Below are 25,000 nucleotides of genomic sequence, written 5' to 3' on the forward strand. Positions count from 1 at the left end.
CCAGCCCCAAATAACCCAGCCCCAAATAATCCAGCCCTAAATAACCCACCCCCAAATAACCCACCCCCAAATAACCCAGCCCTAAATAACCCACCCCCAAATAACCCAGCCCTAAATAACCCAGCCCTAAATAACCCACCCCCAAATAACCCAGCCCTAAATAATCCAGCCCTAAATAACCCAGCCCTAAATAATCCAGCCCTAAATAACCCAGCCCTAAATAATCCAGCCCTAAATAACCCAGCCCTAAATAATCCAGCCCTAAATAACCCAGCCCTAAATAATCCAGCCCTAAATAACCCAGACCTAAATAATCCAGCCCTAAATAACCCACCCCCAAATAACCCAGCCCTAAATAACCCAGCCCTAAATAACCCAGCCCTAAATAACCCAGCCCCAAATAACCCAGCCCCAAATAATCCAGCCCTAAATAACCCACCCCCAAATAACCCAGCCCTAAATAACCCACCCACAAATAACCCACCCCCAAATAACCCAGCCCTAAATAACCCACCCACAAATAACCCAGCCCTAAATAACCCAGCCCTAAATAACCCACCCCCAAATAACCCAGCCCTAAATAATCCAGCCCTAAATAACCCAGCCCTAAATAATCCAGCCCTAAATAACCCAGCCCTAAATAATCCAGCCCTAAATAACCCAGACCTAAATAATCCAGCCCTAAATAACCCAGCCCCAAATAACCCAGCCCCAAATAACCCAGCCCCAAATAACCCACCCCCAAATAACCCAGCCCTAAATAACCCAGCCCCAAATAATCCAGCCCTAAATAACCCAGCCCCAAATAACCCAGCCCTAAATAATCCAGCCCTAAATAACCCAGCCCCAAATAACCCAGCCCTAAATAACCCAGCCCTAAATAACCCAGCCCCAAATAACCCAGCCCCAAATAACCCAGCCCTAAATAACCCAGCCCCAAATAACCCAGCCCCAAATAACCCAGCCCTAAATAACCCAGCCCTAAATAACCCAGCCCTAAATAACCCACCCCCAAATAACCCACCCCCAAATAATCCACCCCCAAATAACCCAGCCCTAAATAATCCAGCCCTAAATAACCCAGCCCTAAATAATCCAGCCCTAAATAACCCACCCCCAAATAACCCACCCCCAAATAACCCAGCCCTAAATAACCCACCCCCAAATAACCCAGCCCTAAATAACCCAGCCCTAAATAACCCACCCCCAAATAACCCAGCCCTAAATAATCCAGCCCTAAATAACCCAGCCCTAAATAATCCAGCCCTAAATAACCCAGCCCTAAATAATCCAGCCCTAAATAACCCAGCCCTAAATAATCCAGCCCTAAATAACCCAGCCCTAAATAATCCAGCCCTAAATAACCCAGACCTAAATAATCCAGCCCTAAATAACCCACCCCCAAATAACCCAGCCCTAAATAACCCAGCCCTAAATAACCCAGCCCTAAATAACCCAGCCCCAAATAACCCAGCCCCAAATAATCCAGCCCTAAATAACCCACCCCCAAATAACCCAGCCCTAAATAACCCACCCACAAATAACCCACCCCCAAATAACCCAGCCCTAAATAACCCACCCACAAATAACCCAGCCCTAAATAACCCAGCCCTAAATAACCCACCCCCAAATAACCCAGCCCTAAATAATCCAGCCCTAAATAACCCAGCCCTAAATAATCCAGCCCTAAATAACCCAGCCCTAAATAATCCAGCCCTAAATAACCCAGACCTAAATAATCCAGCCCTAAATAACCCACCCCCAAATAACCCAGCCCCAAATAACCCAGCCCCAAATAACCCAGCCCCAAATAACCCACCCCCAAATAACCCAGCCCTAAATAACCCAGCCCCAAATAATCCAGCCCTAAATAACCCAGCCCCAAATAACCCAGCCCTAAATAATCCAGCCCTAAATAACCCAGCCCCAAATAACCCAGCCCCAAATAACCCAGCCCCAAATAACCCAGCCCTAAATAACCCAGCCCCAAATAACCCAGCCCCAAATAACCCAGCCCTAAATAACCCAGCCCTAAATAACCCAGCCCTAAATAACCCACCCCCAAATAACCCACCCCCAAATAATCCACCCCCAAATAACCCAGCCCTAAATAATCCAGCCCTAAATAACCCAGCCCTAAATAATCCAGCCCTAAATAACCCACCCCCAAATAACCCACCCCCAAATAACCCAGCCCTAAATAACCCACCCCCAAATAACCCACCCCCAAATAACCCAGCCCTAAATAACCCAGCCCTAAATAACCCAGCCCTAAATAATCCAGCCCTAAATAACCCAGCCCTAAATAACCCAGCCCTAAATAATCCAGCCCCAAATAACCCAGCCCTAAATAACCCAGCCCTAAATAACCCAGCCCTAAATAATCCAGCCCCAAATAACCCAGCCCTAAATAACCCACCCCCAAATAACCCAGCCCCAAATAACCCAGCCCTAAATAATCCAGCCCTAAATAACCCAGCCCTAAATAATCCAGCCCCAAATAACCCAGCCCTAAATAACCCAGCCCCAGTTTACCCAGCCCCAGTTTACCCAGCCCCAAACATTCCTTCACGCCACTGGTCCATTGATTGTCTATCGAGTTACTGCAGTATTTACATTAAAGTGAATGGAGCGCCCTCTTCTGGGAATATGAGGCATAAAACATGTTATTAATAATGTCTTTGTTTTTCTTAATATGAAAGTAAATTGAAATCTTGTCTTGGATTATTATTTAAGTCTATAAATATTCATGTTGTGTGTGTGCTCTCAGGAGGTCCCAGTGATGAGGAAGACTCTGACATATGAAGCTCCGGGGGTGAGAAAGATAAACTATTCATGATTATTAAAGTACTTATTTGTGATTATTATGTTTATGATCAGAACAAATGTGGTGCTTTCATTGACCGTCAGATCAAAGAACTTCCAGATGATCAGTGAAGTTTAACTGCTGACATCTTCATCATAAAAATACACAATCCGTAACCATGTGACAGTGTGTATGTGTGTATGTGTGTGTTTCAGTGTCGGGCGGACTCTGATCCCTCTGCAGGTCTGCTACTGAGCTCCCAGACCTTCACTGCAGAGACCCCCAACACCAGCACCACTACGCACATCACCAAGGTAACAACAATAATAATAAATAATCTGAAATACAATCAAATAAGATTTTAATGAGCCCGAACCCTGAACCGAATCCTGACTTTGATCCTGATGCTGACTATGAATCTAATCTTGATTTAATAAACCAGATTTTAATGTTGATCTTGATTTTAATTTATATTTTGATTTTAATCCTGTTCCTTTGATCCTGATCATTATGTTGACGCTGACTCTGACTTTATCCACAGATGGTGAAAGGAGGAATTTCCGAAACACGAATTGAGAAGAGAATCGTGATTTCGGGGGACACAGAAATCGACCACGACCAGGTACCATCAAAAACCCTTAGGACATTAAAAAAAACAACCAATCAGAGCAGTCTGGGATAGCCCTGGGTTTACCTGGGATAGACTCCACAAACTTCTTTATGAATCCTGTCTGGCCAGGTGTTGACCTTTTGCCTGGGTTAGTTGTTGACCTTGACAAGTCCTGACCTGGTGTTTCTGTTAAAGGCTCTTGCGGCAGCTCTCAACGAGGCACGGCGGCAGCATCCTGAGCTGTCGGTCACACGTGTGGTCGTCCATAAAGAAACCGAAGTGTCACCTGATAAGGTTATTGATTAGTGACATTACAGGTAACACTGAGGCTCCCCCCCATTGGTGGAAGCTGGAAACGGATTGGCTTGTGCATGGCATCATTCAAAATAATAGGTCCTTTGCTGCATTCATGTGCTCCTCGGGTGGTGCAAGTTTTTATGAAGTCGTTTCTGTGCGGAAAGTTGGAATGTCGTAAAATCAACAAAAAGGTGTTGATGCTACAAAGGACATCAGTGAATGTGTCTGTTCTGGGTTATATTTGATCAAAGACTTGAACATGTGAATTAATAAAAAGTATGTTAACATTAAAAAAACATATTTTACCCCCCATGTGATAGCGAATATGATCAATCGGGTTCCTAATTCTTTTCCCAGTTTTTGTTCTGACATGTTTTCCCTTCGGGTCAGACACCACATGAATGCACCATGAATCTTCAATTTAGGACGCCCAAAGCTTATTTAGAACACAGGAAGAGAAGGACAGCTTCTGATTGGTTAAGGTTCGGAGCATGCTATGAATTTTGCTGTATCATGTGTACTTCGGTTAAAGTTGTTGTTCCGACTTCAGTGTGTTCTTGTGTTTTCAGTTTGTAAAGTCAGAATGTTGTAACAATACAAAACAGGGTTGATGCTACAAACAAGAAGAAGATCAGTGAAATGTCTCTGTTAAAAGTTACATTTGAGCAAAAAGTGGATGTGCAAAACATGAATGAATAAAAAGCATGTTTACATTAATAAAACATATGTTGACCCACAGCTGGCACCACTTTTGTTTTGAAGTTTCCAAGTTGTTGTTCATTTTACAACTCAGAAACTTGTTTTTCCAATAACTCTGACACCACATGAATCAGCATGAAACAGCACTCCTGTTCAGTCAGCTGAACATGGATGAACCAATCCTGAGGATTGTTTCAATCAACACATCTTAATGTTTTGCAATAAATGCTATGCTAACGTGCTGTGTAAACGGTAATGTTGTGAAATATTGTAAGGGTACATGGGAGGGGAAGAGTCCCAGCCCCCTGCAATGCATCTTTAACATATTCATTTTAAACGCCATGCTGACATCTGTGACCATGTGTTGTGCTAACATGCTGATGTGTTGTGCTAACATGCTGATGTGTTGTGCTAACATGCTGATGTGCTGTGCTAACATGCTGATGTGCTGTGCTAACATGCTTAATAGCATGTGTTGGGAAGTGCTTCATCTTGTGGTCATATTCAGTGCTGTCCTGATAAATTGGGCTCACCGATTGGTTAGATGAGTGTTTGCTTTCAATTCCTTTGTGATGGTGAAAATATAAATTTGGAATTAAATATGAGGAACAAAATGTGTCACTTGTTAAAGGTTAATGATTATTTCACCATTTATTAAACATTGTTTATTTCTAATTGAATTAATCAATGAATAAAAACAGAAAAAAATCATCTGAAACATTTTAGTATGAAGATGTTAAATATTTGTTTCCATGTCTAACAGTGTCTCCATCTCTCTTTCAGGACTGACTCTACAGCTGCTGCTGCATCATGGGATTTGTAGTTCAGGCGGCAAACTAAGATACTGCTTGACCTGTACACATGCATGCCCACCTACGCACACACATGCACACCTAAAGGTGCACTTGTTTTTCTGACTGGAGAGGTGGGGTCAGTATTAGCTTCAGTTAGCATTAGCTTGATCATGAGAATAGATTTATCTTCATTTTAGATGTCACATTTCAAACAGAGAACAGTGTTTGTGATTGGTCAGTTTACGTGGCTGAGTGTTTCTGATTGGTCGGATTGTGTGGTTGAGTGTTTGTGATTGGTCGGATTGTGTGGCTGAGTGTTTCTGATTGGTCGGATTGTGTGGTTGAGTGTTTCTGATTGGTCGGTTTACATGGCTGAATGTTTCTGATTGGTCGGTTTACGTGGCTGAATTTTTATGATGAAGATATGCGAAGTCAGCTTCATAAAATATTCAGGAAACATTTTTCTTCACTACAACACAACAGTTTTTAATCTGACAATCTGGTGAAAACTTTTTCCTGTCAGAAATGCTAAGTTGCTAACAATGTCAGAACTAGCTTTGTAGCATACCCATAATACTGTGCCATTTGGCCATTGTGATGTGAATAATTTCTCTCATCTTTATTTAACCTTTTTGATTCTGTTTGTTTTATTGATTTAACCCTGACTGATTGAACCCTCCCATTGAATATTGACCACACCCATATTAGCCATTCCCAGAGGTGGACACAGTTAATCGAAGATTCATCTATAAACCATTAATCTGTTGACAACAACGTTTTTTTAAATTACATATAAACATATATATATATATATATATATATACATATATATATGTAATCAGTTAATTAATTAATGTAATCAGTTAATTCCATCCATATTCAACAGAAGTTAAAAGTAAGTGTTCATGTCAACCACCAGCAGCCATGATCTACAAATCCAACAGACAAACAACTTTAACAGAAACCAAATTTAACATTGAAATCTAAAGTTGAATGTTCAGTTAATCATTTTTTAAATGAACGTCAACTGTAAAAATGAATTCAAAATTTTACAGCAATAAGTAACAGTAACATTATTAACGGTGCCTAGCTCTGACCATTTCTCTTATTGTAATATTACACTTTGACCACGCCTCCATGTAACAGCCAATGACAACTAAATCATTAGACTTACTTGAATCCATAAATCTGAGTTTGCCCCACCCCTTTTCACAGGTTAGCATTATTACACATTGACCACGCCCCCGTTTTCATTATATATATACCATTCCCCCAGGTTTTAACCACGCCTCCTCGTATAGTTAAACACATTTTCCACACCCACTGGTGTCAGGTTACAAATAATCCTTTTTAATTTTCTTAAGAATTTCATCCTGACTGAATGTAACTTATTGAACCCAATAAAGACAACAACATTACCCACAAGTAGTCTGTGAGTCATTTACTGTTAATATACAGGCAGACAGACAAGTGCAGACTGTCATGAATATCTCAAGTGACAAATGGTCCCATGGGGTCTATGTCGCCTGAAGCCAAGTCTCCCATGATGTTTGTTCATGCGTGTCCAAGATGGCGCTGTGGATGGTTGCCATGGTACTGTGATGTGATATTTCATTTGTCTTTTTTAATAAATTTGCAAAAATTGCAAAGATTTGCAAGAGTGAAGGGGTCTGAATACTTTCCGTACCCACTGTACATTCATGAGAAATGAAAGGGACTTCTGGGAGGGATACTGTGTGTTTGGTTCCAATAGAATTAAAGTCATTATAATCCCCACTGCACCTTTGAAACGTTTAACCAAGAATCAGAAATTCTCATCTGAGGATACACACCCAAGAAGATTTCCATCCAGTCCTAACAAGATGAATGCCCAAAATCACTCCAAGGCCTCCAGCCCAGCCCCTTTTTTGGACAATGGTCATTTAACCCCCTGAATGACTCAGTGTTATAATAAAGAGCTGACTCATTGTTATAATAAAGAGTTGACTCATTGTTATAATAAAGAGCTGACTCATTGTTATAATAAAGAGCTGACTCATTGTTATAATAATGAGCTGACTCATTGTTATAATAAAGAGTTGACTCATTGTTATAATAAAGAGTTGACTCATTGTTATAATAAAGAGATGACTCATTGTTATAATAATGAGCTGACTCATTGTTATAATAATGAGCTGACTCATTGTTATAATAAAGAGTTGACTCATTGTTATAATAAAGAGCTGACTCATTGTTATAATAATGAGATGACTCATTGTTATAATAAAGAGCTGACTCATTGTTATAATAATGAGCTGACTCATTGTTATAATAAAGAGTTGACTCATTGTTATAATAAAGAGCTGACTCATTGTTATAATAATGAGATGACTCATTGTTATAATAAAGAGCTGACTCATTGTTATAATAAAGAGATGACTCATTGTTATAATAAAGAGTTGACTCATTGTTATAATAAAGAGATGACTCATTGTTATAATAAAGAGATGACTCATTGTTATAATAAAGAACTGACTCATTGTTATAATAAAGAGATGACTCATTGTTATAATAAAGAGCTGACTCATTGTTATAATAAAGAGTTGACTCATTGTTATAATAAAGAGATGACTCATTGTTATAATAATGAGCTGACTCATTGTTATAATAATGAGCTGACTCATTGTTATAATAAAGAGTTGACTCATTGTTATAATAAAGAGCTGACTCATTGTTATAATAATGAGATGACTCATTGTTATAATAAAGAGCTGACTCATTGTTATAATAATGAGCTGACTCATTGTTATAATAAAGAGTTGACTCATTGTTATAATAAAGAGCTGACTCATTGTTATAATAATGAGATGACTCATTGTTATAATAAAGAGCTGACTCATTGTTATAATAAAGAGATGACTCATTGTTATAATAAAGAGTTGACTCATTGTTATAATAAAGAGATGACTCATTGTTATAATAAAGAGATGACTCATTGTTATAATAAAGAACTGACTCATTGTTATAATAAAGAGATGACTCATTGTTATAATAAAGAGCTGACTCATTGTTATAATAAAGAGCTGACTTATTGTTATAATAAAGAGCTGACTCATTGTTATAATAAAGAGCTGACTTGTTGTTATAATAAAGAGCTGACTCATTGTTATAATAAAGAGCTGACTTATTGTTATAATAAAGAGCTGACTCATTGTTATAATAAAGAGCTGACTCATTGTTATAATAAAGAGCTGACTTATTGTTATAATAAAGAGATGACTCATTGTTATAATAAAGAGCTGACTTGTTGTTATAATAAAGAGCTGACTTGTTGTTATAATAAAGAGCTGACTCATTGTTATAATAAAGAGATGACTCATTGTTATAATAAAGAGTTGACTCATTGTTATAATAAAGAGCTGACTCATTGTTATAATAAAGAGATGACTCATTGTTATAATAAAGAGCTGACTCATTGTTATAATAAAGAGCTGACTTGTTGTTATAATAAAGAGCTGACTCATTGTTATAATAAAGAGATGACTCATTGTTATAATAAAGAGATGACTCATTGTTATAATAAAGAGATGACTCATTGTTATAATAAAGAGATGACTCATTGTTATAATAAAGAGATGACTCATTGTTATAATAAAGAGCTGACTCATTGTTATAATAAAGAGCTGACTCATTGTTATAATAAAGAGCTGAAAAAAACACAAGCCTGTTGACTATGACGCGTAGCCAATCAGAAAGCGAGGTGATGTAGTGGCTATCTGTTCATATTTATTGATTCTTCTTTAATGATTCATATTTAATTATTCGTATTCAATAATTCTTCTTTAATGAAAAAGACAAATGCTCATTTGCAAATTTCAGCATTACACAGTTGTTGAAGATTTTAGTTTTCTTTTGTCCAATCGGAGCATGGACCTGCGTCACTAGGCAACAGGACATGAGTTAGGTGTGACGCCCGACTGGAAATAGGCGGAGCTCAGGTCCAAGAAGTCACCAGGATGAGACTTCACAATCTGCAGATTCCTCAGACATCCTCTGAACCTGGAGCTGATCGACAGGCAGTTCTGTTTCACCCCCGCTGAGAGACAGACAGGCACAGAGACAGGGAGAGAGACACAGAGACAGAGAGACAGGTACAGAGACAGAGAGAGAGAGAGACAGGTACAGAGACAGAGAGAGAGAGAGAGACAGGTACAGAGACAGAGAGAGAGAGAGAGACAGGTACAGAGAGAGAGAGACAGGTACAGAGACAGAGAGAGAGAGAGAGAGACAGGTACAGAGACAGAGAGAGAGAGAGAGAGACAGGTACAGAGACAGAGAGAGAGAGAGACAGGTACAGAGAGAGAGAGACAGGTACAGAGACAGAGAGAGAGAGACAGGTACAGAGACAGAGAGAGAGAGAGAGAGACAGGTACAGAGACAGAGAGAGAGCGAGAGAGACAGGTACAGAGACAGAGAGAGAGACACAGAGACAGAGAGACAGGTACAGAGACAGAGAGAGAGAGAGACAGGCACAGAGACAGAGAGAGAGACACAGAGACAGAGAGACAGGTACAGAGACAGAGAGAGAGAGAGACAGGTACAGAGACAGAGAGAGAGAGAGAGACAGGTACAGAGAGAGAGAGACAGGTACAGAGACAGAGAGAGAGACACAGAGACAGAGAGACAGGTACAGAGACAGAGAGAGAGAGAGACAGGCACAGAGACAGAGAGAGAGACACAGAGACAGAGAGACAGGTACAGAGACAGAGAGAGAGAGAGAGACAGGTACAGAGAGAGAGAGACAGGTACAGAGAGAGAGAGACAGGTACAGAGACAGAGAGAGAGAGAGACAGGTACAGAGAGAGAGAGACAGGTACAGAGACAGAGAGAGAGAGACAGGTACAGAGACAGAGAGAGAGAGACAGGTACAGAGACAGAGAGAGAGAGAGAGAGAGACAGGTACAGAGACAGAGAGAGAGAGAGACAGGTACAGAGACAGAGAGAGAGAGAGAGACAGGTACAGAGACAGAGAGAGAGAGACAGGTACAGAGACAGAGAGAGAGAGACAGGTACAGAGACAGGTACAGAGAGAGAGAGACAGGTACAGAGACAGAGAGAGAGAGAGAGACAGGTACAGAGAGGTGAGTTTCAGTAATTCTCACCTGTCTTCATGTTTCTTTAAAGGATTAGAGATCCATCTCACCTGGATATCCTCCCAGGTAAACAGGATTGTTGGTCTCAGCAGAGGTGGATTGTGGGTATGGATTGGCGGTTGTGTAGCTCCGCCCATCGACACTCAGACTCAGGGTGTGCTTGGTTTTTCTGGCCTTAAGGTGGTGCCAGTGTCCATCACACAACAGGTGACCAATCGAACGTACTGCCAGTCGCCCCGCCCCGTTATTCACGTTAAACACCATCTAAAAAGAAATCATTGAATAATAACACAGAAACATTAAGACCTTAACCCATCTATATAATAAATGAATAAATAATATTACAGAATTGATTACTTTTCATAAAAATGCATAGTATTATATAAAACTATCTTTTTTATAAATGTAAATATATTTATGATATATGAAAAAACTCACCTGTCCGTTGATCATCTCCAGTCCAATGGCGTCAACCTTCGCGCTACTGATTCCTAAAAAGACCCCTTCGGATTGGCTTGTTCGAAAGTCAAGATTCACGGAGAGGTCTGAGCCAACCTTATAGCCATCACGCACTGACACACACACACACACACACACACACACACACACACACACACACACACACAGACACACACACACACACACACAGACAGACACACACACACACACACACACACAGACACACACAGACACACACACACACACACAGACACACACACACACACACACACACACACACACACACACACACAGACACACACACACACACACACACACACACACACACACACACACAGACACACACACACACACATACACACAGACACACACACACACACACACACACACACACACACACACACACACAGACACACACAGACACACATACACACAGACACACACACACACACACACACACAGACACACACAGACACACATACACACAGACACACACACACACACACACACACACACACACACAGTTTAATCATTTGATCAGCTGATTACGCATGCAGATTTCTTTTGTGTTTCTACGTTGAACTCACTGAGGGTGGCATATCCGCTGCCATTAAAGTAACTTCCTGTCTGGTCATGGGTGAAACAGGAAGTGACATCATGCTGAGAGTGCGGTTTGGACAGATCCAACAAAGCTCTGTTTAAAGTAACAGAACGTACACAACCTGGAAAACTGCTGCTGACCTGACAAACAAAGAAAATGACAGTATTAAACAGGAAGTGAAGGTGCAGCACAGGTGTGCAGAAAGGGGATTGGTGGGTAAAGTTCAAAGGTCATACATTGATCCTCCTCGATGTGTGTGTGTGAGGGAGTCCGCCCAGGTAAACTCGCTCGTCCACGTTCAGCTGGTTTCCTTTAACTGACACCGAGCCTGTTTCTGAATGGTCCACAGATACAGATAGAGACCGCCGAACCAGTTCAGCTTTCACCTGAGGGTCAACAAGTCATCTGAGAGTTAACAAGTCACCTGAGGGTCAACAAGTCACCTGAGAGTTAACAAGTCACCTGAGGGTCAACAAGTCATCTGAGAGTTAACAAGTCACCTGAGGGTCAACAAGTCCTCTGAGAGTTAACAAGTCACCTGAGGGTCAACAAGTCATCTGAGAGTTAACAAGTCACCTTAAAGTCAACAAGTCACCTGAGAGTCAACAAGTCACCTGAGAGTTAACAAGTCACCTTCAAGTCAACAAGTCACCTGAGAGTTAACAAGTCACCTGAGGGTCAACAAGTCACCTGAGGGTCAACAAGTCACCTTAGAGTTAACAAGTCACCTGAGGGTCAACAAGTCATCTGAGAGTTAACAAGTCAACTGAGAGTTAACAAGTCACCTTAGAGTTAACAAGTCACCTGAGTGTTAACAAGTCACCTTAGAGTCAACAAGTCACCTTCGAGTTAACAAGTCACCTGAGGGTCAACAAGTCACCTTAAAGTCAACAAGTCACCTGAGAGTTAACAAGTCACCTGATAGTTAACAAGTCACCTGAGAGTTAACAAGTCACCTTCGAGTCAACAAGTCACCTGAGAGTTAACAAGTCACCTTAGAGTTAACAAGTCACCTTAGAGTTAACAAGTCACCTGAGCGTTAACAAGTCACCTTAGAGTCAACAAGTCACCTTCGAGTTAACAAGTCACCTGAGGGTCAACAAGTCACCTTAAAGTCAACAAGTCACCTGAGAGTTAACAAGTCACCTGATAGTTAACAAGTCACCTTAGAGTTAACAAGTCACCTGAGAGTTAACAAGTCACCTTCGAGTCAACAAGTCACCTTCGAGTTAACAAGTCACCTTCGAGTTAACAAGTCACCTGAGAGTTAACAAGTCACCTTAGAGTAAACAATTATATCAGACGGCAGCAACACCTGTACTCTCACATCCAGCCAGCTGATCAACGTGTTTGTGTGTCTTTCCTGAAGCTCTGTTTTAATGTTTTTATGTGTTTATGTCTGTAAAGCTCTGCTTGCCTTGTGTCTGAACAGTGCTATATAAATAAAGATTGATTGATTGATTGATTGATTGATTGTGTCTGAACAGTGCTATATAAATAAACCTGCCTTGCCTTTCTGTGTGTGTGTGAATTGAAAGAACTTACAGTGTGCCACTCTCCGTTGTTTACTGAGACAGATGAGGAGATGGAGGCGGGGCCTTTCCCCAGGTCAGCTGACAGGATAAGCTGGCCCCCTGTCAGTCTGAGGACGATGAAATCATTCTGTTTGGTATCAGAAAGGAGGAAGATCAGCCCGTCCATGGCTCGGGTTCGAACCGACAACCTCACTGACACACTAATAACCAACACACACACACATTCAGAACAATTAGACGTTGTCTCTGTCAAGCCCTGCTCACCTTTTGAACAGCCCTCTGACATAAATCCCATCAACATGTAAACTCACCTCCGCTTGACTGTCCTGTTGTTAACGATGAAGGTCATGTGACTGTGTTTAGAAAAACCAAACTGTGCTGCTGAAGGTAGGAAGGTGGGCTCTGCCTCCATCGCACACTGTGAACCACAGACCAATCAGAAATAATCAGACTCACTAACAGAATAACTAACTAACAGCATCCTCCCTCAGACAGGAGGCTCTGTGCTTGTTCTTAGTTTTAAGGGGAATATGGAGATCTTATGGAATTAGTTATTATTAAAGTGAATATATTGTCAGCAACAACAACTTCCACAGCTGTTCTTGAGAAAGCATCCTAAATATCTTCATCATCTTCATCATCAGGTTGTGTTGCCTCTGGGTGAACTGATGGAGATGAAACAGATTCATGTTCTATAACTGAAGGTGAATACGTTTATAAATCTGCTGCCTCATTATCATCTCTAACCCTAACCCTACTGCTGTTTTGTGTGTTAACAAAGTATTGATGATTTTTACTTATGGATTGATTACCGTAAGCACTCCAGGTGTAAAGGCACTCAGGTGTGTGGGCGGGGTTAAAGGCAGGTGGGCAGGATCAGAAGTTGTTTGTACATCGGTGTCATCAGGAAGAACCGCCCCCATGACTCTGTCCTCCAACAGACAGCTGTCAAGCTCCGCCCTTTCATACCGCACAGCCTCTGATAGGTCAATGAGTCTGAGGGAAAGCCAATTAAAACAGTTACTCTGTGTATGTGTGTGTGTATGTGTGTGTGTATGTGTGTGTGTGTGTGTGTGTGTGTGTGTGTGTGTGTGTGTGTGTGTGTGTGTGTGTGTTTATTTGTGACTTACAAGCCGCCCACCACAAAGTGTTGAATGCAGCCTCTGAACGACCTGGACACCTCATGTAATCTGATTGGCAGACGAGACTCCTCCCATAATGGAATCCCACCAATAAAAAAGGAGGCTGGAGACAGACGGGAGAATTCGCCTGGCAAAAGGGTGATGGTCTTAATATGTTCTTCATCCACCTGCAGGGACAGAGACCTGAGCGACAGACAACATCACAACAGGTGAGACAGTTTAGACAGGTCATCCAGGTGAGACAGTTTAGACAGGTCATCCAGGTGACACAGTTTAGACAGGTCATCCAGGTGACACAGTTTAGACAGGTCATCCAGGTGAGACAGTTTAGACAGGTCATCCAGGTGACACAGTTTAGACAGGTCATCCAGGTGAGACAGTTTAGACAGGTCATCCAGGTGACACAGTTTAGACAGGTCATCCAGGTGACACAGTTTAGACAGGTCATCCAGGTGACACAGTTTAGACAGGTCATCCAGGTGACACAGTTTAGACAGGTCATCCAGGTGACACAGTTTAGACAGGTCATCCAGGTGACACAGTTTAGACAGGTCATCCAGGTGACACTTACTTTCTGTTGATGTTGATGATCACAGAGTGTTTCTTTCCATCGCTGAATGATGTTCCATCAGGTTTCAAAACTGTCACGCTCCGACTCTCTCCGCCCACCTCCCCAAGCTCTGCCTCTAAACGGCCAGAGACCAGGTGGACGGACAGGAAGTGCTACACAGAAAAACACACATCATAATTGAATGTTTCTTTCAGTAAACATGCACGAGGGTCAATAAGCATTTAAGGTAGGATTTTTTGTATTCTTTATAATAAAAATCTTGTTTGTTTCTGAATGAATAGAATGCTGTTCATGAATTGACACTAACCCTAACAGGACGCTGTCTCACCTGTTTGTGTGTGGCACTAAGGGCTGCCAGCAGGACTCCTGATTGGTTGTTGGATGAGAAAGAGAAGAGAAGCTCTGCCTCCTGACCAAGTGATCGATTAGCAATCTGAACAAAGCCTCCGGCGAGCAGAGAAACACTCCTCACGGCCTGAAACACACATGACGGTTACTCCTAATAACACAGATCAATACTCACTGATCATGGATATGTAGTGTGTACATGTTGTGTATATATGGTGTGTAGTACCTTGAGTACACAGCCCTTCCTCACTCCATAGGCGTCTCTCAGAAGGTCAAAGTTGGAGCGAGCGATCTCCACGTTTTTGATACAGCCCACATATGACCTAGACAGCACCTGTCGCCTAGCAACCAAATATACAACAATAGTTGGTCACATGACATGTGACATTACCACATACTCAACAGCTGACACAACAGACTCACCTGATTGGTCTGGAGGCAGGAAGTCCTCCAATGTAGATGGGATCCAGATCGGACCTGTTCAAGTCAGAGGCAGTTCCAGGAGATTCTGACTCCAAAACCTCCTTCTCTGAAGATTGGTCAGCTGCCATGATTGAAAGGTAACCTGCAAACCAATCAGAAACTTCAGTTACAGTACTCATGCTACTTCAATATGCTGCACTCAATAATAGAAACAGTACAACAATATAACATTTTTATCTGCAATTTGCTATCTACTACTACAATCACTAACCCTTTCAATAATATATGGTATATATTACAAGAGTTGTAGTTCTCTAGTATTTAGCCTGACTGTAGTAAAGCAGAATCTGGTCCGACTGTAGTATAACTGTATTTAGCCTGACTGTAGTAAAGCAGAATCTCTTCTGACTGTAGTATAACTGTATTTAGCCTGACTGTAGTAAAGCAGAATCTCTTCTGACTGTAGTATAACTGTATTTAGCCTGACTGTAGTAAAGCAGAATCTCTTCTGACTGTAGTATAACTGTATTTAGCCTGACTGTAGTAAAGCAGAATCTCTTCTGACTGTAGTATAACTGTATTTAGCCTGACTGTAGTAAAGCAGAATCTGGTCTGACTGTAGTATAACTGTATTTAGCCTGACTGTAGTAAAGCAGAATCTGGTCTGACTGTAGTATAACTGTATTTAGCCTTCATGCAGTAGTACCTTTGCGTTTACTCCTCTGTAGTGTGATCTTGTACCACACTCCTGTGTTGTATTTCCGGTTGGAGGTCAGGCTCAGAACACCGGAACCAAGGTCAAAAGAGAGACGGACACGACCCCCCAACAGCTCCAAGGACAGGAAGTCCCTCTGCAGGAGGTATGTTTCCTTCACAATTGCAACCTCAAAGAAAAATGTTTGTGTGTGCATTTTTTTCTGTTAGTGTGTGTGTTGTACCGTGTTGTTGGAAGACAGGTAGAGCAGTAATCCGCCCGGGGACAGAGTTTTAAAAAGCAGGACAATGGAGGTTGAAGTTGCTCGCAGAGATTTCTGAACCAATGAAAATCCAGAGCCATCAAAGTGGAATGATGTCTCCTCAACCTGGGGACTAAGAGACAGACAGGTAGACAGGTGAGAGACAGATGAGAGCAACATAGAGAGGTTTAACTGTGTGTGAAGCTGAACTATAAAACACTGTGGGACCCAACAGGCGAACACATCTGTGGCTGGGGCTGATTTGACAACCTCACAGATAAAGATATGCATACAGTATGTGAGCGGGGTCAAAAACACCTGTGAACACTTGCTGTACCTGCTGAAACAGCCTCCACAGCCTCCCTCTCTTCTGATGTAGTTCCACAGACCAACATTCCTCTCATTCAGGAATGCTTCACCTACACAACCCTGAAAGGTGGAGGACCTCAGGAGGGCAGGGCTCTGACATCACACACATATACACACATATACACAGTATAGTTAGACTTTCTTTGAATGCAGGGGTTGACTAAAACATAATAAGAGTTTGTATATGTGTGTCTGTTGACATGCATGTGTGCTTGTAAATGTTACCTGTGTTTGTGTTCCCTTCCCTCCGATGTGGATCACTGAGTTTTTGTTTATGTCTAAAACTCGTGAATGTCCAGGTGAGGTTGCTGTTACTGCCGGCAACGGAGCAGCCTCCGACTCCAGCTGGTGGACTGATAGAGATCCTCGTGCCCCAAACCTACCAACATGTTGACATCATCATATTGACATACTGTAATCATATGACATGAGAAGACAGAAAAGTGTTGTTACCGAGTGATATTAATTCTGGTCCATTTATTGTTGCTGATGTCGAGTCCTGGAAGCTCAAGTCTAGTGCTACCTGAACCCAGATCCCAGAGCAGGGACACCTTTCCATCATGCATCTCTAGAGCCAGGAAATCCACCTGTATGGACAATTAAGAACAGCCTGTGAAAGAATCACCAGAGACAGGACAGGTAGACTGAAGAGAGGCAATCCAAGTTTAATAAGGCTGAATCTCTTTTACCATAGCTCCATCAGCATGGACTGGGTTATGTTCAGAAACTAGACTAATAACACCAGTAACACAGACTGTAACAACTCGACAACTCTTCTGTCTCCCCCTCCCCTCAGGTCAAGAGTCTGGGTGTTGTCCTCGATGGCACTCTGTCCTTCCAAACCCACATCAATAACATCAGTTGGTCTGCTTACTTCCATCTTCGAAACATCAACCACCTCCGTCCCTCACGCCTCCCAGCACCACCATCCTGGTCCACTCTCTGGTCACATCCCGCCTGGATTACTGTAACTCCCTTCTCTCTGGTCTCCCCCAAAAGTCCCTTCATAAACTTGAACTGGTACAGAACGCTGCAGCCTGGATCATCACCAGAACACCTTTCACCCACCACATCACCTCTGTTCTCCAACAGCTCCACTGGCTCCCTATCACACACCGCATCACCTACAAAACTCTCCTCCTAACCTTCAAGGCCCTCCATAACCTGGCCCCTCCTTACCTCACTGTACTCCTCCACATAAACACACCCAGCCGGACCCTCAGATCATCTTCCTCCCTAAGTCTCCACATCCCTCCTGCCTGCATGACCACCATGGGGTCCAGATCCTTCAGCCGCTCAGCCCCCCACCTCTGGAACTCCCTCCCACCTGACATCCATAACATTGACTCACTAACAAATTTTAAATCACGTCTCAAAACCCATCTGTTCAAACAAGCATACCCACTCTGATTTCCATCCATTCCACTCCTGTTTTTCTATTGTTGTTTGTAAATTTTCAATGTCTCCTTTTTAACTTTTTATGTTTCTTTTTTTATTGTCTTTTTAAACCTTGTATGTAAGGTGACCTTGGGTTTTCTGAAAGGCGCCCTCAAATAAAATGTATTATTATTATTATTATTAACTATAATACCGACTGTAACAACTATAACACTGACTGTAACAACTACTGTAACAACTATAACACTGACTGTAACAACTATAACACTGACTGTAACAACTATAACACTGACTGTAACAACTATAACACTGACTGTAACAACTACTGTAACAACTATAACACTGACTGTAACAACTATAACACTGACTGTAACAACTACTGTAACAACTATAACACTGACTGTAACAACTATAACACTGACTGTAACAACTACAACACTGACTGTAACAACTATAACACTGACTGTAACAACTATAACACTGACTGTAACAACTATAACACTGACTGTAACAACTATAACACTGACTGTAACAACTACTGTAACAACTATAACACTGACTGTAACAACTATAACACTGACTGTAACAACTACAACACTGACTGTAACAACTACTGTAACAACTATAACACTGACTGTAACAACTATAACACTGACTGTAACAACTACTGTAACAACTATAACACTGACTGTAACAACTATAACACTGACTGTAACAACTATAACACTGACTGTAACAACTATAACACTGACTGTAACAACTACAACACTGACTGTAACAACTACTGTAACAACTATAACACTGACTGTAACAACTATAACACTGACTGTAACAACTACTGTAACAACTATAACACTGACTGTAACAACTATAACACTGACTGTAACAACTATAACACTGACTGTAACAACTACTGTAACAACTATAACACTGACTGTAACAACTATAACACTGACTGTAACAACTACAACACTGACTGTAACAACTACTGTAACAACTATAACACTGACTGTAACAACTATAACACTGACTGTAACAACTATAACACTGACTGTAACAACTACTGTAACAACTATAACACTGACTGTAACAACTATAACACTGACTGTAACAACTATAACACTGACTGTAACAACTACAACACTGACTGTAACAACTACTGTAACAACTATAACACTGACTGTAACAACTATAACACTGACTGTAACAACTACTGTAACAACTATAACACTGACTGTAACAACTATAACACTGACTGTAACAACTATAACACTGACTGTAACAACTATAACACTGACTGTAACAACTACAACACTGACTGTAACAACTACTGTAACAACTATAACACTGACTGTAACAACTATAACACTGACTGTAACAACTACTGTAACAACTATAACACTGACTGTAACAACTATAACACTGACTGTAACAACTATAACACTGACTGTAACAACTACTGTAACAACTATAACACTGACTGTAACAACTATAACACTGACTGTAACAACTACAACACTGACTGTAACAACTACTGTAACAACTATAACACTGACTGTAACAACTATAACACTGACTGTAACAACTATAACACTGACTGTAACAACTACTGTAACAACTATAACACTGACTGTAACAACTATAACACTGACTGTAACAACTATAACACTGACTGTAACAACTACAACACTGACTGTAACAACTACTGTAACAACTATAACACTGACTGTAACAACTATAACACTGACTGTAACAACTACTGTAACAACTATAACACTGACTGTAACAACTATAACACTGACTGTAACAACTATAACACTGACTGTAACAACTATAACACTGACTGTAACAACTATAACACTGACTGTAACAACTACAACACTGACTGTAACAACTACTGTAACAACTATAACACTGACTGTAACAACTATAACACTGACTGTAACAACTACTGTAACAACTATAACACTGACTGTAACAACTATAACACTGACTGTAACAACTATAACACTGACTGTAACAACTACTGTAACAACTATAACACTGACTGTAACAACTATAACACTGACTGTAACAACTACTGTAACAACTATAACACTGACTGTAACAACTATAACACTGACTGTAGCAACTACAACACTGACTGTAACAACTATAATACTGACTGTAACAACTATAATACCGACTGTAACAACTATAACACTGACTGTAACAACTACAACACTGACTGTAACAACTACTGTAACAACTATAATACCGACTGTAACAACTATAACACTGACTGTAACAACTACAACACTGACTGTAACAACTATAACACTGACTGTAACAACTACAACACTGACTGTAACAACTACTGTAACAACTATAATACCGACTGTAACAACTATAACACTGACTGTAACAACTATAATACCGACTTTAACAACTATAACACCGACTGTAACAACTACAACACTGACTGTAACAAGTACAACACTGACTGTAACAAGTACAACACTGACTGTAACAACTATAACACTGACTGTAACAACTACAACACTGACTGTAACAACTATAACACTGACTGTAACAACTACAACACTGACTGTAACAACTACAACACTGACTGTAACAACTATAACACTGACTGTAACAACTACAACACTGACTGTAACAACTATAACACTGACTGTAACAACTATAATACCGAGTGTAACAACTATAACACTGACTGTAACAACTATAACACTGACTGTAACAACTACAACACTGACTGTAACAACTATAATACTGACTGTAACAACTACTGTAACAACTATAATACCGACTGTAACAACTATAACACTGACTGTAACAACTATAATACCAACTGTAACAACTACAACACTGACTGTAACAACTACAACACTGACTGTAACAAATATAATACTGACTGCAACAACTATAATACTGACTGTAACAACTATAACACTGACTGTAACAACTATAACACTGACTGTAACAACTACAACACTGACTGTAACAACTATAACACTGACTGTAACAACTACAACACTGACTGTAACAACTATAACACTGACTGTAACAACTATAACACTGACTGTAACAACTACAACACTGACTGTAACAACTATAACACTGACTGTAACAACTACAACACTGACTGTAACAACTACAACACTGACTGTAACAACTATAACACTGACTGTAACAACTATAACACAGACTGTAACATCTACAACACTGACTGTAACACAAACTGTTTCTACAAATGTGTGTGTCTTACCGTGGAGTTGCTGCCCAGGTAGAACAGAAGGTTGTTGGGGTTGCTCGTCTTCAGGGTGAGACTCAGCGTGTTGAAGTTACTTGATTGAATTGAAGGTCTGTATGATCGGACACAGTCTCTGTCTGCCTGAACCGCCACCTTAATCTAATGACACCATCATAAAGTATAAAGTTAAACCTCTTCTCCAGAAGGTTCATGTAAACATTTACACTCTGCATAAAGAATATAATAATAATAAATAATAATGTTATTCATTTACTGATGTCTTTATTGTTTCAGTGTTCATGCAGTTTTTTTTAATTTCATTTAAGTGTCTATGAACTGAGGCAGCATGTGTGTATATGTACCGAAGCAGCCTGTTTTCGGGCCTGGTCGATCAGCTCTCTGATGTCAGACAGGTTCCTGCTCAGGTTTTCTCCCAGCATGCTTAGTGGCTTTATACGATCCATGAGTTCCTCTGCACGATTGCCTGCCAATTCCAGCTTATGCTGCGCCTCATTGGCTGAACGGGACAGGAAGCGTGAATACCCAGAATGTGTGACCTGTGCTGTCCTGGTGAAGAGGTGTGTATACTTACCTGCAGTATGTGTGTCCTTCACCAGTTGCTTTGTCTCCCTAACTGTCACATTGGTTTTTTCCACCACAGAAGAAGAATCTTGCAGCTGTTGTCTGAGCACTTGCAGACGCTGTAGCGCCTCCTGGAGATCAGTGTGGGCCGCTGATACCTGAAACTTAGACTGCAACACTGCAAAAGTACCTGAACAAACATCAATGCAATCATGTATTAATAGATTAATAAAATCATGTATCAATACATCAAGTCATCTGATTGGAGGAGGTGGAGCCTAAATTTTTTCACCATTAGCGAGGCTGAACAGCTCTTTGATTGGCTGACGAAGCAGGAAGCTGGAGTTACGAATACTTCCTCTGACAAATCCCAATCTGCTGGTCACCATGGTAACATTTAATTGCAGGTCTGAAAGACACACAAACAGTAAAGTGTGGTTTAGCTTTTATGGCTCTGATGTAATTAGGGGTGGAGTAAGGTTTCAGACACACACACACACACCTTCAGTGGTCTTGTTGATTCTTTGAATTTGCTCTAAAACAATTGAGCTCATGTTCAATTTGACTCTGCCCTTCTCTGACAGCAGCTTCTCTGATTGAATGTTCTGAAACACAAACATATACATGAACACACACACAAGAAGAAAATATTTTGTGTCATAGCCTCACATCTATCATTCAGAAATCATTCTGTGTGAGTGCGTATTTGTCTGTCTGTGTTCTCAGAGCTCACCATGTTCAGAGCGAGGGACGCTGAATTATGGGCGATCGAGGCAGCCTGTAGGGCAGAGTTAACTTGCTCTCTAATATTACTGTCCAGCTGAACCAATCGGCTGCCATTGTGAGAGATGTTCCACACCAGCGACAGCGAGCTGAGAGACGAAAGAGATTTCATATTTAATGACTTTGGAGACATCATTGGCGGTGACATCATTGGTAATGACATCATTGGCTGTGACATCATTGGTAATGACATCATTGGCTGTGACATCATTGTCCCCTAAGGGCTGTCCCTCTTCTAATGGATTCTGTGGATCACCTGCAATTAAGTGCTCACCTGTTTGAAGAGACTGACTGCATCCTCACTAACATCCAACAGGGGGTAGCATTGTTCTGACCACCTCTATCCTCAGGACACATCAGGGTGCATTCACACCTAAACAGATGTTTAAAAAACTGTTACCTGTGCAGGGAATCAGCGTGGCTCCGCAGTTGCTGGGCATGGCTTTCTGAGAGGTAAACATTTTCCAGAGCGTCTGACTTCTTAAGGCCAACAACCAAACCATCAACCTGTTTCCTAAGGAGAGGGTGCCACTGATCAATCTGGCCACTAAACACCTCCACCTGCTGCACACAAAAGAGAGGGCATGTCATTGTTTCAAGTTCATCATTCAGCTTTGCTTCGATAAATCAATGAGAGATAACATAAGACAATCTGATGGTTTAGTATCAGGTATGTGTGAACACCTGCGCTGTTAACTGCACAGAGAAACAGATTCATCTGGTGCAATTAAAACACCTGGGGTCTGGACTACGAAGCAGGATTTGGGGTCAATGAGGTCACTTCAGGGTTAACTCTGTGTTTTCAGTCCTACTAAGGTCATTCACTTCTGACCTACCCTAACTGATGCTGAGAAGGTTATCTTGGAGATAAGAGATCAACTTGTGAAAAACCCCGCCCACTGAAAATCAGTGCAGCTGTGTCAATTTAGTTTGTCTCCAACTTCTTCAGATTATTCATATAGTTTGTTCAGAGTTTATTAGATATGAAAACATAGTATTTTCTGTCAGGGCTAGATAGTGAAGCCAGATCCCCCAAAGAGACCCGGGTCTAGGGACCTCTCTTTGTAGTACAGGCTTAAGGTCAGGAGAAATATGATCCTGGTCAGCCTAATACTCTCTCCTCTTTCCTGCTGCAGCTGTATGTATGTATGCTAGTGAACTTATGCAATCCCACATGCACACACATCTTGCCTCACAGCGGTGCTAGTTTATTAGTCAAATTAACTGGATTCAGGTACTTGCAGTATTTTTGGAAGTAAACTTCACATCAGTGTCCAAAAAAACATGACTACTTTACATTTGTTTTTATGGGCCAAATAAATGAAGGGGTGCATTTACTGTCCTCGGATTAGAAAAAGGGTTTGGGTACCCGAGCTACCAGTCGCTCCCAAGCTACCTGTTGGAGACCCCTGTTCTAGAGGATTGTTTTTACCTGTATTTATTGTGACCCTCAGTACAACACTGACACCTAGAGGATGAATTATACCCATCATAACTCCAGAAACATCTCCTATAAATGATTGACATGTACAATTAATGAGCTGTGGTTTATCACTGTTTGAACTGCCCTCAGTCATGAATAAGTATATGAATGTTCCATTACCTGTGTCATTTCAGTTCAGGTGTATATTTATTTAATTATGAAATAATCCCTGTGGTTAAACTGGGCCCCCTGACTCTTCCAGATCCTCTGCTCTTCACTGTTCATGATAAGTGAGATTAAAAACATTGTGTATCCTACTGTGGTAATGTTGGTTAAGTCCTCTGTCAGGCTGATGGTATTGTCCAGCAGCAGCTGACTGTCCTCCATCAGTCCATCCACAAACACACACACTGCACTCAGGTTATGATGGAGTAACTAAAAAAGGAAATGAACAATAAAAACATCAGTTATGTCTCCAACTTACAGGAAACACCTGAATGTCTCAGGTGTGCGTATGTGAGAGAGATTTCACTTGAATTTCCCGCGGGATCAATAAAGTATCAATCTACCTGATATCTGTGCAGTAGAGTATATGTGTTATCCAACAGAGTGTGGGATTGCGTATTTTGTATTTCTGCATCTTTCAGATGTGTGCTTGCCAACTGCAATGTCTTCATGCCAACCACAAGGGAGGCTGAGAGAGGGCGGAGCCTGTCATGAACTGACATTGTGTTGGACAATAAGTCCAACTGCAGTGAGTCAAGAAGGATCTTTGAGAGGCTGAGGGAAAAAAGAGAGATGATTAATCCATAACACAAA

The 25,000-nt window shown here is 41.1% G+C and overlaps 2 protein-coding genes across 10 annotated transcripts in view; one reads left to right on the forward strand and one right to left on the reverse strand.

Annotated features, from left to right (window-relative positions):
• The window catches only part of LOC306834908 (protein 4.1-like), a 27,902-nt gene extending 22,003 nt beyond the window's left edge, over positions 1-5,899 (forward strand). For 8 of the 9 annotated variants that reach the window (XM_079361195.1, XM_079361202.1, XM_079361200.1 and 5 more), the window contains 5 exons: positions 2,771-2,815; positions 3,022-3,120; positions 3,348-3,428; positions 3,612-3,733; positions 5,196-5,899. In XM_079361195.1, the coding sequence (XP_079217321.1) occupies positions 2,771-2,815; positions 3,022-3,120; positions 3,348-3,428; positions 3,612-3,722 (336 nt within the window). In that variant the 3' untranslated portion in view covers positions 3,723-3,733; positions 5,196-5,899. The remainder of the gene's footprint in view (positions 1-2,770; positions 2,816-3,021; positions 3,121-3,347; positions 3,429-3,611; positions 3,734-5,195) is intronic. The other variant, XM_079361198.1, reaches the window with a different exon arrangement.
• Positions 5,900-8,951: 3,052 nt separating this feature from the next.
• The window catches only part of lama1 (laminin, alpha 1), a 38,289-nt gene continuing 22,240 nt past the window's right edge, over positions 8,952-25,000 (reverse strand). Inside the window, exons 38-64 of the mRNA XM_079361192.1 lie at positions 24,751-24,961; positions 24,500-24,616; positions 23,159-23,322; positions 22,709-22,847; positions 22,478-22,580; positions 22,268-22,384; positions 21,986-22,165; positions 21,756-21,910; positions 21,409-21,552; positions 17,196-17,329; positions 16,968-17,121; positions 16,711-16,835; positions 16,356-16,506; positions 16,124-16,268; positions 15,418-15,559; positions 15,221-15,335; positions 14,975-15,121; positions 14,647-14,798; positions 14,064-14,258; positions 13,746-13,929; positions 13,245-13,351; positions 12,944-13,133; positions 11,635-11,784; positions 11,385-11,538; positions 10,777-10,910; positions 10,389-10,602; positions 8,952-9,281 (exon numbers count right to left, since the gene is read on the reverse strand). Of these exons, the coding sequence (XP_079217318.1) occupies positions 9,127-9,281; positions 10,389-10,602; positions 10,777-10,910; positions 11,385-11,538; positions 11,635-11,784; positions 12,944-13,133; positions 13,245-13,351; positions 13,746-13,929; positions 14,064-14,258; positions 14,647-14,798; positions 14,975-15,121; positions 15,221-15,335; positions 15,418-15,559; positions 16,124-16,268; positions 16,356-16,506; positions 16,711-16,835; positions 16,968-17,121; positions 17,196-17,329; positions 21,409-21,552; positions 21,756-21,910; positions 21,986-22,165; positions 22,268-22,384; positions 22,478-22,580; positions 22,709-22,847; positions 23,159-23,322; positions 24,500-24,616; positions 24,751-24,961 (4,078 nt within the window). The 3' untranslated portion in view covers positions 8,952-9,126. The remainder of the gene's footprint in view (positions 9,282-10,388; positions 10,603-10,776; positions 10,911-11,384; positions 11,539-11,634; positions 11,785-12,943; positions 13,134-13,244; positions 13,352-13,745; positions 13,930-14,063; positions 14,259-14,646; positions 14,799-14,974; positions 15,122-15,220; positions 15,336-15,417; positions 15,560-16,123; positions 16,269-16,355; positions 16,507-16,710; positions 16,836-16,967; positions 17,122-17,195; positions 17,330-21,408; positions 21,553-21,755; positions 21,911-21,985; positions 22,166-22,267; positions 22,385-22,477; positions 22,581-22,708; positions 22,848-23,158; positions 23,323-24,499; positions 24,617-24,750; positions 24,962-25,000) is intronic.

This window comes from Symphodus melops (assembly GCF_947650265.1).
Source record: "Symphodus melops genome assembly, chromosome: 14".
In the NCBI taxonomy this organism is placed as follows: Eukaryota; Metazoa; Chordata; class Actinopteri; order Labriformes; family Labridae; genus Symphodus; species Symphodus melops.